Consider the following 18,026-nt stretch of genomic DNA (forward strand, 5'->3'; position numbering starts at 1 on the left):
GGTCTTGTGGCATCAGACTTTACTTCCATCACCAGTCACAGTCACAACTGGGAGATGTTTTCACTTTGGCTCCGTCTCTTCATTCTTTCTGGAGTAATTTTTTTATTCTTCTCTGGTAGCATATTGTACAGCTACCTACCTGGGGAGTTCATCTTTCAGTGGCGTATCTTTTCGACTTTCATACTGTTCATGGGATTCTCAAGGCTACAGTACTTGAGTGGTTTGCCGTTCCCTTCTCTAGCAGCCTAGTATGGTGAATAGAGTACAGGTTGGATTTCAGACCCTGCTTGTCCCTTCAGGTAGGTATCTGTTTTTAGATATATGGTTGCCCTGTAATCCTGTATTACAGTGGTTGGTTTTTTTTTTTTTTTGGCCTGATCATAGTGGCAGCCTTATATTGTTTCAGATTTGTTTTTTTACATTAATTCAGATTATGTTATAATTTGGTTCATGTTTATCCCCCTGTGTATGAAATCACATTTTTGGCTTTGGTTTTATATCACAGTTAATGTTTAGTTCTTTCAAAGTAAAGAACTGATAGTAACTTTCACTTCAGTTTGGTAAACTGCATGCTCTGAAAGGCTTTGTTTTGAACTGCAGTCAAATCCTGCATTGTTTGGCTTGATAGAAGTTCGGGAAAAATCTGCGGTTCTTTCTCCGTCAGTCTCCTACACTTCGTGTCTCTGTTCCTCCTCCTCTGATTATCCCACCTCAGAAGACGAACGTTAAGCAGAATGAACTAGTGGGTAGCAAATAATCAGTGGTTAAATTGGTGACAGAGCTTTAGGCTAGTGACAAAGTCAGTGTACTGCACTTGGGATTCTTATATTCAGTTGGAACCTTGAATAGTGATATAGTACTCTGAAACTGGTAGATCCCTTTGGCTTCCAGCTGAAAAGTAAATTAAAAATTTCTCTAAAGAATAGCATAGTTTAGGGCCTTGAGAATACTGCAGATTAAGAGCAAAGAACTGTTCATGATTTTAAAAGCAATGAGCAGACACATAAGAAAACAAGGTAACTTGACTGATTACTAACAAAAACAATGAATTGTTTATTTGATTTAGATCTCCTCAAGAACTTAGTGGAAAGGCAGTGGCACCCCACTGCAGTACTCTTGCCTGGAAAATCCCATGGACAGCGGAGCCTGGTAGGCTGCAGTCCATGGGGTCGCGAAGAGTCGGACACAACTGAGCAACTTCACTTTAACTTTCCAGTTTCATGATTGGAGAAGGAAATGGCAACCCACTCCAGTGTTCTTGCCTGGAGAATCCCAGGAACGGGGGAGCCTGGTGGGCTGTCGTCTATAGGGTCGCACATAGTCGGACACGACTGATGCAACTTGGCAGCAGTACCAGTAGCAGCAAGGACTTAGGGCTTCCCTGGTGACTCAAAAATTTAAAAATCCACCTGCAATGCAGGAGACCTGAGTTTGATCCCTGGATTGGGAAGATCCCCTGGAGAAGGGAACAGCTAACTACCTACTCCAGTATAATAAGACACATTTCATGGTTTTTAAAAAAATTGGCCAAGGAGAACAAAGCTAGAAGCATCATGCTTCTTGCTCCTGAGCTGTATTATAGAGCTATAGTGATCAAAGCAGTATGGCCTTAGCATGGAAACAGATACATAGATCAGTGGAATAGTATATAAAGGCTGGAAGTAAATGCATGTTCACACAATCATTTAATATATGATGTCAGGCTAAGAATATACAGTGGGGAAAGGACAGTCTCTTCAATAAGTGGTGTTGACCAAATTGTATAGTCACATGCAAAAGACTGAAACTGGACCCCTATCTTTCACAATACACAAAAAGTGACTCAAAATAAGTTAAAGACTTGAATATAAGACCTGAAGCCATAAAACACCTAGAGGAAAACAGAGGTAATAAGCTCCTTGACGTTGATCTTGGCTGTGAATTTTTGGATTGACACCAAAAGAAAAGGCAACAAAAGCAAAAATAAACAAGTGGGACTGAGTCAAACTAAAAAGTTTCTGCACAGCACAGGAAACCCTCAACAAAATGAAGACAGCATACTGAATGGGAGAAGGTATTTATAAACATGTCTGATAAGGGGCTAGTATCTAAAATACGTAAAGAACTCATAGAGCTAATTAGCAAAAAAAAAAAAAAAAACCACCTAGTTTAAAAATGAGCAGAGGATTTGAATAGATATTTCAAAAGAAGACATACTAATGGATATTAGGTAGGAGAAAAGGTGCTCAGTGTCACTGATTGTCAGGAAAATGCAAATGAAAATCACAATGAGCTATCACCTCACACCTGTTAGAATGGCTGTTATCTTAAAGGCAAGGTATTCTTGTTTGCAAGAATGTGGGGATGTAAATTGTTGTAGCCTATGTGGAAAACTGTGTGGATCATGACACACTGTTGAAAACATTTAAAGAGATGGGAATACCAGACCACCTTACCTCCTTCCTGAGAAACCTGTGTGCAGAAGCAGCAGTTAGAACCAGTCATGAAAGAATGGACTGATTGGAAATCGGGAAAGGAGCACATCAAGGTTGTATACTGTCACCTGCTTATTTAACTTATATGCAGAGTCCATCATGAGAAATGCTGGGCTGGAAGAAGCACAAGCTGGAATCAAGATTGCCAGGAGAAATATCAATAACCTCAGATATGCAGATGACACCACCCTTATGGCAGAAAGTGAAGAAGAACTAAAGAACCTCTTGATGAAAGTGAAAGAGGAGAGTGAAAAAGCTGGCTTAAAACTCAACATTCAAAAAACAAAAATCACAGTATCCGGTTCTATTACTTCATGGCAAATAGAAGGGGAAAAATTGAAAGCAGTGACATGTTTACTTTCTTGGACTCCTAAATCACTGTGGATGATGACTGCAACCATGAAATTAAAAGATGCTTGCTCCTTGGAAGAAAAGCAGCAACAAACCTATTTCTACTCAAATGAAGTGACATCACTTTTCCAGCGTATAGTCCAAGCCATGTTTTTTCCAGAGTCATGTACAGATGTCAGAGTTGGAACATAAAGAAGGCTGAGCACTGAAGAACTGATGCTCTCAAACTGTGGTCCTAGAGAAGTGCCTGAAGAGTGCCTTGGACAGCGAGGAGACAAATCATTTAATCCTAAAGGAAATGAACCCAGACTATTCATTGGAAGGACTGATGTTAAAACTGAAGCTCCAATACTTTGACCACCTGATGTGAAGAGCTGACTCATTGGAAAAGACCCTGATGCTGGGAAAGATTGAGTACAGGAGAAAGGGGACAGAGGATGAGCTGGTTGGATGGCATCACTGACTCAATAGACATAACTTTGAGCAAACTCCAGGAGATAGTGAAGGACAGGAAACACTGGTGTGATGTAGTCTGTGAGTTCATGAAGAATCCTACATGACTGAGAGACTGAACAAAAACAGTATGGAGGATCCTCAAAAAGTTAAAACCGTAACAATACCATATGACCTAGCAGTTCCATTTCTGAGTTTTTATTTGAAGAAAACAAATACACTAATTTGAAAGAATGTCTACACCCACATGTTCATTGAAGCCTTGTTTGTAGTACTCAAGACATTGAAGCAACCTTTGATGGAGAGGAGTGAATCAAGAAAATGTGATGTGTGTGTATACACATATGTATGTAAACTTATACATTTTATGTATATAAAAAGAATATTTTTTGACCATATATAAAGAATGACATCTTGCCCTTTGTAGCAATATGTATTGACCTTTAGGGCATTTTAAATGAACTCAGAGAAAGACAAATACTATATGATCTCATTATATGTGAAATCTTAATAACAAGCCTAACTCATAGATACAGAGCAGAGATTGGTAGTTGTTAGAGGTGGGACTTGGGGAATGGCTGAAATGAGTAGAGACAGTCAAAAGGTATAAACTTCCAGTTATAAAATCATGGAGATGTAATATACAGCACACCAGCTATAGTTAATAATACTGTATTGCATATTTGAGAAGTTCTGAGAGAGTAGAGTTTAAAAATTCTCACCACAGGAAAAAAAAATTTGTGACTCTCTGGTGTTGAATGTTAGCTAGACTTACTATGGTGATCATTTCACAGTGTATACAAATACCAAATCATTGTATTGTACCCCTGAAACTAATATATATGTTAGTTCAATTATATCTCAGTTTTTAAAATTTACCAAATTCATAAAACAAGTCTCAACTAAATTCAATAATCATTGAGCCCACATTTTCTTTCCAATTTGCAATTAAAACTAACCCGCTTTTGAACTGTGGTGCTGGAGAAGACTCTCGAGAGTCCCTTGGACTGCAAGGAGATCCAACCAGTCCATACTAGAGGAGATCAGTCCTGGATATTCCTTGGAAGGACTGATAATGAAGCTGAAACTCCAATACTTTGGCAACCTCATGCGAAGAGTTGACTCATTGGAAAAGACCCTGATGCTGGGAGGGATTGAGGGCAGGAGGAGAAGGAGATGACAGAGCATGAGATGGCATCACCAACTTGATGGACATGAGTTTGGGTAAACTCTAGGAGTTGGTTATGGACAGGGAGGCTTGGCATGCTGCAGTTTGTGGGGTTGCAAAGAGTAGGACACGACTGAGTGACTGAACTGAACTGCAAAAAATAAAAATTACGTGTAGTTCGTAATTTTATAAACATACTTCTAAGTAACTGTGGAGTAAAATAAGTCGTCTTGGGGAACTTTTAAAAAGAGAGAGAGAAATAGAAATATAACATGTTTGGAACTCAGTTGAAGATTTATTTCACAAAAAGAAGAAAGGCCATAATGTAACTGAAGCCTCCAAGTTGAATGTTAGAAGGAATCAACAGATCAAACCCAGAGAAAGGAGAAAGACGGAAACAACAAAAATTAATTAACTAAAAGATAAAGATTCAGTGAAATAAAAAAATGAAAAGTTAATTCTCTAAAAATACTAATAAAATTGACAGACCTCTCATGAGATAAGAAGGAAAGTGAATTCACAAATAACATTAGGATCAAGAAGGGAAATACAGATATTACAAAGTTTTAAAAGATAAAAGTTATACATAGTATTTTTTTTTAAGGTCAACAAGTTAGAAAACTTGAGATGAATGAATTCCTAGGAAAATAACCTAAAGTTAACTCAAGATTAAAAAAAAAATACACCAGTAGTGGGAGAAGATATTTGCAGCACATATACACATGCTTCAGCTTCCCTCGTGGCTCAGATGGTAAAGCGTCTGCCTGCAACGCGGGAGACCCAGGTTCGATTCCTGGGTCGGGAAGACCCTCTTGAGACGCAAATGGCAATCCACTCCAGCACTCTTGCCTGGAAAATCCCATGGATGGAGGAGCCTGATAGGCTACAGTCCATGAGGTCGCAAAGAGTCGGACGTGACTGAGCGACTTCACTTCATAAACACACTAACCCAGGCAAGGTTCACCATCAAGAAGAGTCTGGAAAATTTTCCTAGAAATAAAGCAAGCAGTTCTTTAGGGAAATGAAAAACAGAAACAAACATGTTACTACTTGTGAGAGAAATGGAAATTAAGGCACATGAGATACCATTTTACTTCCAGTAGATTGGCAAAAATAAATCTATAGGAGAATGTCGATCAAAAGAAATTCTTATATACTATTGGTAGGAGTATAAAATATAGTCAGTTGAAAACAGAATGGAAATCAGTTTGGTGTTATCTTGGAAAGTAAACATTTGAATTCCTGCTGACCTGGAGCTTCTACTCTTAGGTATGTCTTTTAGAAAATCTCTTCTAAACAAGAGAACATGTTTGAGAATGTTTGTAGCCTAAATGTTATTAAGGCAAAAAATGTTAAAAGTTCAAATGCCCATCAACATGAAAATGGATAAACAGATCATAATATGCATAATACATAATACAGTAGAATATTATATTAAAAAATGAATGTACTTCAAGTATACCTAAAAATTAATTTCAGATATATTTAGTGAAAAAATAAGCAGTTTCAGAGAATTGTTTTTATTAATAGTATGAGGTCTTCCCCTGGATTAAGAAATGGCAACCTGATCTAGTAATCTTGCCTGGAAATATTCCATGGACAGAAGAGTCTGGTGGCTACAGTCTGTGGGGGTGCAAAGAGTCAGATGCAACTGAGCATGCACATATATATATAGTGTGAAACACTTAACCCTGAAACAAGTGAGGCTAAAAATATATTGGTAGGAATATATGTAATAGTGATAAAAAATGTCAAGAAAATATTAAGCACCAAATACATATTCGGCTTCCCTGCTGGCTCAGATGGTAAAGCGTCTGCCTACAGTGCAGGAGACCCTGCAGGTTCAGTCCCTGGGTTGGGAAGCTCTCCTGGAGAAGGAACTGGCACCGCACTCCAGTCCTCTTGCCTGGAGAATCCCGTGGACGGAGGAGCTAGGGTACAAGGTGAAGGGACAAGCTAGGGGAGGGGTGTGGCGATAGATGGGACAGTATTGGTAAAGCTGTGGTGAAATTGGACAGGGAGTTCACTGGATTTGTTTTATTCTATAGTCATCCACCTATATCTGAGGTTACCACACTTAGTAATTCAACCAGCCACAGAAAATACCCTCCCCGCTCTAAAAGACTTCGAGAACGTTCCAAAAAGCCAGATTTGAATTAGCCATGTGCCTGGTGGGCTGCCTTCTATGTGGTCGCACAGAGTTGGACACGACTGAAGCGACTTAGCAGCAGCAGCAGCAACTATTCACCTAGCATTTTTATTGTATTTACAACTGTTTACCTAGGCTTTGCATTATATTAGGTTTATAAGTAATCTGGAAATGATTTAAAGCCTATGGGGGTTATAGGTTATATGCAAACACTGTGTGTGCTATTTTATATAAGGGTATTGAGCATCTGTGACTTCCCTGGTGGCTCAGACAGTAAAGCGTCTGCCTACAATGTGGGAGACCCGGGTTCAATCCCTGGATCAGGGAGATTTCCTGGAGAAGGAAATGGCAGCCCACTCCAATACCCTTGCCTGAAAAATCTGATGGACAGAGAAGCCTGGTAGGCTACAGTCCATGGGGCCGCAAAGAGTCAGACACGGCTGAGCGGCTTCACTTTCTTTCACTTTCACTTGAGGATCTGTACAGTTTGTTATCCAGGGGTGTTCTAGAAATAATCCCTTTTGGATACTGAGAGAGAAGACTGTACTTCGGATACATTACGTATATTCTTTTATAAGTATCATATTACGTTACAATGTAAAAAGATTCATTTGTAAAATCAAAGACTTGTTTTGGATATTGAATGAAAGTATAGCTGTTCTAAGATACATTAATAAAATTAACTGAAATGTAATAGTTTATTGGTATTAAATAGATCTGTCTTTTGAGTAAAATAAGTCAGATGTGATTCTTGATAAATATAATTCAGAGTTTTTACAGTATTAAAACATTATTTCAAAGTTTCTAATATACTGCCTGTTACATAGAAAATGTTTAGCATTTATATTTTCCTTCTATTTGAAAGGTTAGTGAGAAGTCTGTCTGTCCTTTAAAAATGCCTGTAGTCTGCTCGAAACTAATTGTTTTATATTATGAAAAGTGAGTAATGCAGCTCTAGTTTGAACTGCTATATGTAGTAGTGTTCAGTTTCTTTTGTATAGACTAAAGACTTCAGTTAGTGTTGAACAAAGAAAATTATATGCTCTTGTTATGTGTGCTTTAATTTGGATGCTTAATGGCTTTTAATGTTACAAAATAAGTTTATTATTATATTATGATCTCATTTGTATAATATTGTCTTGCTCCTCCATATTTGTGGTGATATGGTCATGGTTTCGAAAAACAATAATCCCTGAGAAATAGGTCATTAACAGTAGTTAACGATTACTTGTGATCTATGGTAATGACTGATTTCTTTGGGATTATTGAGGTTATAAACCATAATTACAGATTATTACAGCAATAATTATTTTGTTAGAGGAAAAAATGTTCTGTTCTTGAACAGCTGTGGAAACAAGTGCCCTGAACATTTCAGAGTAAATACAAAAATGGAAAGCTATAATGGAAATATAATCTCAGATCAGATTTTTTAAAAAAATTATAGATATGAAACTTATACATAGGATATTTAAATTTCTAAATACAGTTTAGATTTATAGTTTTACTTGATTCTTTAAACTTTCTGGATATAATTACATAACCAGTGTAAATTTTTAACATCTATTTAAAGACCATCCCTCTAAAAATTCTAGAGTTTTAGGGAAGGATTAATGTGTATGAGAAATATCATTCCTCATGAAAATTTTATTTGATAGATTAATAAAAGTACCTTTATATTTCATTGTTCATGTCTAACACTGATGCTAATTTATTAGTAGTTGTCTATTTTTAGGGTTAAAAATATCTGCTTTTCTGTCTTGTACAATAAAAAATCACTGCTAAAACATGGAAAGAATAACTGTACATTCTACTTTTCTCTGTACAAACTTCTATTCAAAATTTACCATAATTTTAGAAAAGAATGTTCAGTTGATCATATGCTATCTTTGCATACCATTCTTTGATATCAAGTCTTAATTTCAAGGTCAGAGAATAAATGAATTAAAGAGTAAAAAGTTTAAATTTGAGAAATTCATGTCCTATATTTAGCATTTATTATTAGACAATAATACTCATCGCATGAATATCACATGAGGAGAAGGGAATGATAGAGGATGAGATGGTTGGATGGCACCACCAGTTCAATGGACATGAGGTTGAACAGACTCCAGGAGATAATGAAGGACAGAGAAGCCTGGCATGCTGCAGTCCATGGGGTCTCGAAGAGTCAGAAATGACTGAGCGACTGAACAACAACAACACTTATCACACTGCATTGAAAAAATCAGTTTTTCGTGTGTTTCCCTCTTACTAAATTCAGTCTGCTGGATATAGGGTCTCTCTGTCCCTTTTCACCCTGCTTCATATTTATATCCCAGTGGGCAGAACATGACATATAGCAGATACTCAAAATGAAGGAATGAAACAAGAAAGCAGATTGTTGCTTTGTTTTATCTAATCTTGGAATGTGCTCATTGGGCAACTCAAATTATTTGCTGTTCTGCATTTGGCCATGAATGATCCACAAGTATTAATTTGGGTAATTACAAATGTGTAATTTTTATCAAGAAGACGAATTTGCAAATAACACGATAGACTAGATCACATATCGTACCTTGTATTGAATGTGTGTTGAAAAGTTGCTTTTATCTAAGCAATAGAAATGGAACTACAATTAACATTCATTTTTAATAATGACTCTACATTTTAATGTTTATTTAAATTGATAAATAAGCTGTTAACTTTTTTTTGCCTGTTTCATGCTATAGTTTCTAGGTAATGATTTCTTAATTCAACATGTATGCATGCTCAGTCATGTCTTAATTCAATAACCCATATCTATTCAATAAGTTATATATGCCAGGTACTGTTTTAGGCCCTGGATATGCAATAGACAACCCAACAGAAACAGTAATGGCTGCCATGCAATTTATGTTCTATTGGAATAGACAGATAACAAAGCAAAATAAATAATGAAATATATTTTGTTAGAAAGTGATAAGTGCTAAAATTTTAAAAAATATTAAATCAGGAAAGGGGAATATGAAATGTCAGTAGATTATGTTCTGTAATTGGGTGACAGCAATGGCCGGCATCACCTAAATGACTCTTTATTATAAAGCCTTCTGTCTTTGCTGGGATGTTTGATGAATGAGCTATAGTTGGGCATTTCTGTCTCCATGAAGTCTCTCTACATCACTAGCCTTTTAATAGTATGACAGTCTCAGGGTATATGGTCTTCTTACATGGTAAATGGCTTCCTCTCAGGGAAAATTCCCTGAGAGCCTGGAGGAAGCTGCCAATTCTCTAAAGATTAAGCCTAGTACTGGAATAAGTGTCACTTATGCAATATTCTTTTAGTTAAAGTCCAGCCCAGACTTACAAAGGATTGGAAAAATAGATCCACTTCTTAATGGCAATTGTATACATGGAGGGAAGGAACTGATGATGGGTATCTTGAAGTCAAGGGGTTCCCAGGTAGTGCAGTAGTAAAGAATCTGCCTGCCAAGGAGGAGACTTGGATTCTATCCCTGGGTCTGTCTGGAAGATCCCCTGGAGGAAATGGCAACCCACTTCAGCATTCTTGCTTGGGAAATCCCATGGGCAGAGGAGCCTGGTGGGCTACAATCAATGTGGTCACATAACATTTGGACATGACTGAGCAACTAAGCAGCACTAGCAGCATCTTGAAGGCATGCTATCATACTCTAGGTATTGAAAATTGATAGGATCGCTGTGTAAGGCCTGACTGAAAAGGTGAATCCAAAGTTAGACTAGTCAACATGGTTGTGTCTTTTTCCAGTTATATTAAACTGTATGCAGATAGACAAAGAGTAGGTAGGGAATTGGATTTAAACAATTATGGTTTTGTAAGATGAGGATGTAGCCATGAAATTAAAAGATGCTTACTCCTTGGAAGAAAAGTTATGATCAACCTAGCTAGTATATTCAAAAGCAGAGACATTACTTTGCCGACTAAGGTCCGTATAGTCAAGGCTATGGTTTTTCCTGTGGTCATGTATGGATGTGAGAGTTGGACTGTGAAGAAGGCTGAGTCCTGAAGAATTGATGCTTTTGAACTGTGGTGTTGGAGAAGACTCTTGAGAGTCCCTTGGACTGCAAGGAGATCCAACCAGTCCATTCTGAAGGAGATCAGCCCTGGGATTTCTTTGGAAGGAATGATGCTAAAGCTGAAACTCCAGTACTTTGGCCAGCTCATGCCAAGAGTTGACTCATTGGAAAAGACTCTGATGCTGGGAGGGATTGAGGGCAGGAGGAGAAGGGGACAACCGAGGATGAGATGGCTGGATGGCATCACGGACTCGATGGACGTGAGTCTGAGTGAACTCCGGGAGATGGTGATGGACAGGGAGGCGTGGCGTGCCTCGATTCATGGGGTCTCAAAGAGTCGGACACGACTGAGCGACTGAACTGAACTGAACTGAAGATGAGAATGTAGAGGAAGAGAGAAATTGACCTATGCAGGACAGATTATAATGACTGACAACAGAACTGAATGTAGGTAAGCAGGTTAGAGAAGACATGAAGGGTATAAGAAAGTGAAAAAAAAAACAAATCCCAAAAGACTATTACAACTAACACAAGAGTAGCAAAGTTGCAGAATACAAGATCAGTAAGTAAAAATCAACAGTGGGTTTATATATTAACAGTGAACAATCAAAATTAAGTGAAGCCTACTTACAATACCATTGAAAAGAATAAAATACTTAGGTAAAAACTTTGCAAAAGTGTTAAATCTTATACACTGTAAAATGTTATTAAAATAAATCAAAGATCTAAATAAGTTGGAAGACATCCATGGTCATGGTTCAGAGGACGATGCTGTTTAGAACGATCCCTCAAATTGACCTAGAGTCAGTGTAATCTCTGTCAAAATCCCAGCTGGCTTCTTTGCAGGAATTGACAAGCTGATCCTTAAATTGATGTGGAAATCCAGGAGACCCAGTATATCCAAAATAATTTTGGGAAAGAATAAATGAAGTTGAAAGACTCATACTTACTTATTTCAAAATTTACTACAGAGCAGCAGTAGTCAAGATAGCGTGGTATTGGTGTAAAGGTAGACAGTCAATCAAGGATATATAATTGAGAGTTCAGGTAATAAATGCTCCAGTTTGTAATCAGGTGACTTTTGATTGGGATGAGAAGACAATTCAATGAAAAACGGATTGTCGTTTCAACAAATGATGCAGGGATAGCTGAATGTCCACACGCAAAAGAATGAAGTTGGACCCCGATGACCCACAGTACACACATCAAATGAATCATAGACCTAAATGTAAGAGTTAAAGCTATGAAACTCTTAGAAGAAAATGTAGAACTAAATCTCTATGACTTTGGATTGGGCAGTGGTTCTTTAGATTTGATATCAAAAGCTGAAATATCAAAAGAAAAACTAGCAGTTTTGTACCACATGAAAATTAAACATTTCTGTGCTTCAAAGGATGCCATCAAGAAAATGAGAACAACCCACAGAATGGGAGACCATGTTTGCTAATCACGTGTCTGACAAGGAACTTGTGTCAGGAGTATATAAAGAACTCTTGCAACTCAATGAATAAAAAGATAAATAGCCCAGTTTTAAAATGAGCAAAGAATTTAAATAGACATTTCTTCAAAGAAGACATAAGAAAAGACCAGAAGCACATGGAAAAGGCTCAGCATTGTTGGCCATTAGGGGAAGGCACGTCAGAGTTACAAGATACCACTTTATATCCACTAGGAGAGATAACAATAAAAAGATAGGTGATACCAAGTATTGGCAAGGATTTGGAGAAGTTGGGCTTTCATACTTTGCTGGTGGGAAGGTAAAATGATACAGCTGCTTTGGAAAGTAGTTTGGTAGTTCCTCAGAATGTTTTTTTGTTTTTTTTCCTCAGAATGTTAAAATACAGGTTTCCTATGACCCACCAATTCCAATTCTTGATATGAATCCCAACTCTTGATATGAAGAGACATGAAAACATATCTACATTAAAAACTCTATGCAAATGTTCATAGAAGCATTATTTACAAAGCCAAAATGTGAAAACAGCCCAAGTGTCTATCAACTTTTGGATGGGTAAACAAAATGTGATATACCCCAAAAATGGAATGTTATTTGAACATAAAAATGATTGAAATCCCAATGCAAGAATCTATAACATGGTTCATCCTTACATGTTATACTAAGCGAAAGAAGATGGTCACACAGATCACACTGTGTGAGTTCATCCGTATGAAATAGAATGGGAAAAATCTAAGGAGACATAAAGTAGATTAGTGGTTGCTTGGTTCCTTAGGGCTGCGCGGGTGCGGAGTGGTGCAGAATAAGATTTCAAGAGGGATGGACAAGTTCTAAAGCTAGAATGTGGTGGTGATTGTATGACCCTGTGAATTCTTTCAAAAACATTGAGTCATATACTTTAAGTGGTATGTGAATTATATTTCAGTGAAGTTGTTTACGCGTTCAAGTGATTGTAGTTTCCTAATAGAACAAACGATTGTTGGGAGTTGGAAGATTCATCTTTGTAGATAATTAAAGTTGTTACCAGTTATGATAAAAATAATGTTGGAAAGAGTGACAGTGGACCAGCAACCAACATATTCAAAAGATAAGAAGGAACTCAAAAGTAGAGTGATAGTTGCAATATGAAAGATGATTTGGTACTATGAGGACATAAGATGTAAAGCTGAGTGCTTTTACAGTGGAGCGGGAGAATGTTCTGGAAGTAAAAACGAGGAACATCAACTGAACAGCTGGGTTTGAGGCCCAAGAGGTGCAAAAAAAATCAGCTGCCACTTGAGAGGGTCCACAGAAGTGAGGTCGTCAAAGGAGAGCATTCTGTTGTTAATAGGCTTTAATATTGACCATAAAACACATCTCAACTGCATATTGGTAACTTGTTATCAGTTTCCTACATGGGCCTTTTTTCTGTTAACTTTTTTTGCCCACTAATTTTACGTTTCTTGAAGCTTGAGTTTGTTTTATGAATTACTTGATCAGGGTAGAGTTCTGTTTTTACATTGCTAATATAAAGGCTGCATACTTAGTCAATTATGATTTATTCATGGTTTTGTGATAGATTAAGGGGATGTGGATACTTACCAGGTAAGATTTTTTTTAATTTCTTTTTTGAAAAATAATTGATTTGTTGTTAATTGCTCATAAAGATCTCAAAAATCTTGGAGAATTTGAGACATAGATGAGTGACTCTAAAGATGTAATGTGTCTAAACAAGAATTACTCAATAAATACCTTCATTTCTAAAGTCAGTTTTGACTGCCCCAAAGATTTGTGAAAACTGTAGGTGTTGCCATTTGTGCCACTCTTGTAAAGTCATTTAGTCCTTTGCTGCTACTCCCCATGAAGTTAATTTGGTCATCAAACAATGTAATTTGTATAGTAAAAATTTTATATTTTTAAAATACAAAGGGAGTAAATTTATTACCATCTGTTATCTTCCAAGCCTGGGTAGTATTAAAAATGACGAGACTGGTACTATCATGACATGGACTGTTCAAAAAAACACTGGTCATTGGATCATAGTTATACTTACTAACAGCCCTTGATGTTGACATTACATTTGGTGTTTTGTTATCAAATTTATGTTCATCAAGTCTTCATGGTAGGTATTATTTTCTCCAGTTTGCAAATGAAAATCCTAAAGAGGTAAGTAGCTTATGTAAAATCACATAGCATATTGGTAGAGCTGGGATTCATAGTTGTTTCAGGTTCTTAAATATGATTTAAACTCTTCTACTGCCTTGATGAACTTTATGAAAACCAACTCTTCACTCTGTGTTAGGTAGGAACTAAGTTCACAGTTTATCACTAGGTTGGAAGAAATTTTGCTCATTTTAGAATATTCTGAAAAATAAGCTTTGTTTCTATCTAAACTTTGTTTCTTTCTAAACTCTTCTTTTTATGTATTAGGACGTCTTGCCTGGCTGGTATACTTAGTTGGAACAGTTGTTGGAGGAAGATTAACATATACCAGTACAGATGAACATGATGCTATGGATGGAGAATTATCCTGTCGGTAAGTAGTAGCCATATAATTTACAGAAGTTTCCTAAGTACTTAGAAATTTAGTTTTTGAGCTAGTACTGTGAGCTCAAGCATTTTGGACTAGGCCTTTTAGGGAAGGTATTATTTTCCTTTCTATTGATGAGAAGACCAGGGCTTAGAGCTTAAGTGATTTGTAGGAGTCATATCAATGATAAATAGTACAGTCAAATATATTCATATGAATATATGAATATGAGTGAATTTATATGAATACATGAATATGAGTGAGCTGGTTTTCCATATATTGTACTTCATCTTTAATAGTGTATTTCTTTTAGAATTGATGTACTTGTGTGTTTTTGGCTTGTCGCTGCATGGACTTGTTTCTAGTTGCAGCGAAGGAGGGTGCTCTTTAGTTGTGGTGGGTGGGTTCTCACGGTGGTGGCCCCTCTCCCTGCACAGCACAAGCTCTAGGGAGCACATGCTTCAGTAGTTGCGGCACGTGGCCAATTGCAGCTCCCTGGCTCTAGAGCGCAGGCTCGGTAGTTGTGGCACACAGACTTTGTTGCTCTGCATCATGTAGGATCTTCCTGGATCAGGGATTGAACCTGTGTCTCCTGCATTGGCAAGCAGATTCTTTACCACTGAGCCACAGGGAAGCCCCAATATCTTTCTGTATAATAAAATAATACATATTTTTCTGAACGCTTTATAAAGTTTCAAATAAAAAGTTACATATTAATTTGAAGATAACTACTGTCATTTGGTAAAGATCTTTGAGTCTTTTTAATTGATATTTGAAAGTTATATATACTACATGTGTATTTTTCAACTTTTTTTTAATAAAAATTGTATTATACTTAAATATGGTAAACTAAAATGGGGATACTAGTACTGATAATTAATAATAACCCAGGAGAAAGGAGTAGTGACCCCACAAGAGACTGAGCCAGGTTGCTGTGAGTGTCTGGGAGTCTCCACCAGAGGCGTGAGTTGGCGGTGGCCCGCTCTAGTGTTGGGGGCACTGAGTGCTGCAGTATGTGCACGGGACATTTTGAAGGAGGTCACTGTTATCTTCATTCAGTTCAGTTCAGTTCAGTTGCTTAGTTGTGTTCAACTCTGCAGACCCCACGGACTGTAGTACACCAGGCTTCCCTATCCTTCACTAGCTCCCGGAGCTTGCTCAAACTCATGTCCATCTAGTCGGTGATGCCATCCAACCATCTCATCCTCTGTCGTCCCCTTCTCCTCCCTGGAATCTTTTCCCAGCATCAAGGTCTTTCCCAGTGACTCAGTTCTTTGCATCAGGTGGCCAAAGTATTGGAGTTTCAGCTTCAGCATCAGTCCTTCCAATGAATATTCAGGACTGATTTCCTTTAGGATGGACTAGTTTGATCTCCTTGCAGTTCAAGAGACTTCATTACCTCCACGGTCAAAGAAAAGGGAGGGAACAGAGCCCCACCCATCAAGAGAAATTTGGATTAAAGATTTACTGAACATGGCCCCGTCCATTAGAACAAGACCCAGTTTCCCCCTCAGTCAGTCTCTCCCATCAGGAAGCTTCCATAAGCCTGTTACCATTATCCATCAGACAGGAGAAGGCAATGGCAACCCACTCCAGTACCCTTGCCTGGAAAATCCCATGGACAGAGGAGCCTGGTAGGCTGCCGTCCATGGGGTTGCATAGAGTCGGACACTACTGAAGCGACTTAGCAGCAGTAGCATTATCCGTCAGAGGGCACATAATCACACGAACCTCCATCCATAGTTCTTCAGGCACTCTAAAACCACAATCACAGGCAACGAATCAAATTGATCACAAGGACCACAGCCTTGTCTCGCTCAGTGAAACTATGAGCCATGCGTATAGGACCACCCAGGACAGACGGGTCATGGTGGAGAGTTCTGATGAAATGTGGTCCACTAGACAAGGGAATGGGAAACCACTTCAGTATTCTTGCCTTGAGAACCCCATGATCAACATGAAAAGGCAAAAAGACATGACACTGAAAGGTAAACTCTCCAGGTTGGTAGGTACCCAGTATGCTACTGGATATTGAGTGGAGAAGTAACTCCAGAAGAAATGAACAGACAGAGCAAAAGTGAAAACAATGCCCAGTTGTGGATGTGACTGGTGATGCAAGTAAACTCCGATACTCCAATACTGTAAAGAGCAATACTGCATAGGAACCTGGAATGTTAGGTCCATGAATCAAAGTAAATTGGAAGTGGTCAAACAGGAGACGGCAAGAGTAAACATCAACATTTTAGGAAATCAGTGAACTAAAAGGGACTGGAATGGGTGAATTTAATTCAGTTGATCATTATATCTACTACTGTGGGCTAGAATCCCTTAGAAGAAATGGAGTAGCTCTCACAGTCAAGAGGCTCCGAAATGCAGTACTTGGGTGCAGTCTCAAAAATGACAGAATGATCTCTGTTTCCAAGGCAGACCATTAAGTATCAGAGTAATCCCAAGTCTATGCCCCACCAGTAATCCTAAAGAAGCTGAAATTAAATGGTTCTATGAAAATCTACGAGACCTTCTAGAATTAACAACCAAAGAAGATATTCTATTTATCATAGAGGACTGGAGTGCAAAAGTAGGAAGTCAGGAGATACCTGGAGTAACAGGCAGATTTTGCCTAGGAGTACTAAATTAAGCAGGGCAAAGGCTGACGAGTTTTGCCAAGAGAACGCACTCGTCATAGCAAACACCCTTTTCCAACAACGCAAGAGAAGACTCTACACATGGACATCACCAGATGGTCAATACTGAAATCAGATTGATTATATTCTTTGTAGCCAAAGAAGCTCTATACAGTTAGCAAAAACAAGACCAGGAGCTGACTGTGGCTCAGATCATGAACTCCTTCTTGCCAAATTCAGCCTTAAATTGAAGAAAATGGGGAAAACCACTAGACCATTCAGGTATGACTTAAATCAAATCCCTTATGACTATACAGTGGAAGTGAGAAATAGATTTATGGGACTAGATCTGATAGACAGAGTGTCTGATGAAGTATGGATGGAGGTTCATGACATTGTACAGAAGACAGGGATCAAGACCATCCCCAAGAAAAAGAAATGCGAAAAGGCAAAATGGTTGTCTGAGGAGGCCTTACAAACAGCTGAGAAAAGAAGAGAAGCTAAAGGCAAAGGAGAAAAGGAAAGATATACCCATTTGAATGCCGAGTTGGGAAGACTAGCAAGGAGAGATAAGAAAGCCTTCCTCTGTGATCAATGCAAAGAAATAGAGGAAAACAATAGCATGGGAAAGACTAGAGATCTCTTCAAGAAAGTGGTATCTCTTCAAGAGATACCAAGGCAACATTTCATGCACAGATGGGCACAATAAAGGACAGAAATGGTATGCACCTAACAGAAGCAGAAGATATTAAGAAGAGGTGGCAAGAATACACAGAAGTATACAAAAATGATCTTCATGACCCAGATAACCATGATGGTGTGATCGCTCAC

The 18,026-nt window shown here is 38.0% G+C and overlaps 1 protein-coding gene across 1 annotated transcript in view; it reads left to right on the forward strand.

Moving 5' to 3' along the window:
* Positions 1–18,026, forward strand: part of RANBP17 (RAN binding protein 17) — a 364,064-nt gene that overhangs the window by 65,873 nt on the left and 280,165 nt on the right. The window contains exon 13 of the mRNA XM_068990796.1: positions 14,472–14,577. Coding sequence (XP_068846897.1) covers positions 14,472–14,577 — 106 coding nt within the window. The remainder of the gene's footprint in view (positions 1–14,471; positions 14,578–18,026) is intronic.

This window comes from Capricornis sumatraensis, chromosome 18, assembly GCF_032405125.1.
Source record: "Capricornis sumatraensis isolate serow.1 chromosome 18, serow.2, whole genome shotgun sequence".
In the NCBI taxonomy this organism is placed as follows: Eukaryota; Metazoa; Chordata; class Mammalia; order Artiodactyla; family Bovidae; genus Capricornis; species Capricornis sumatraensis.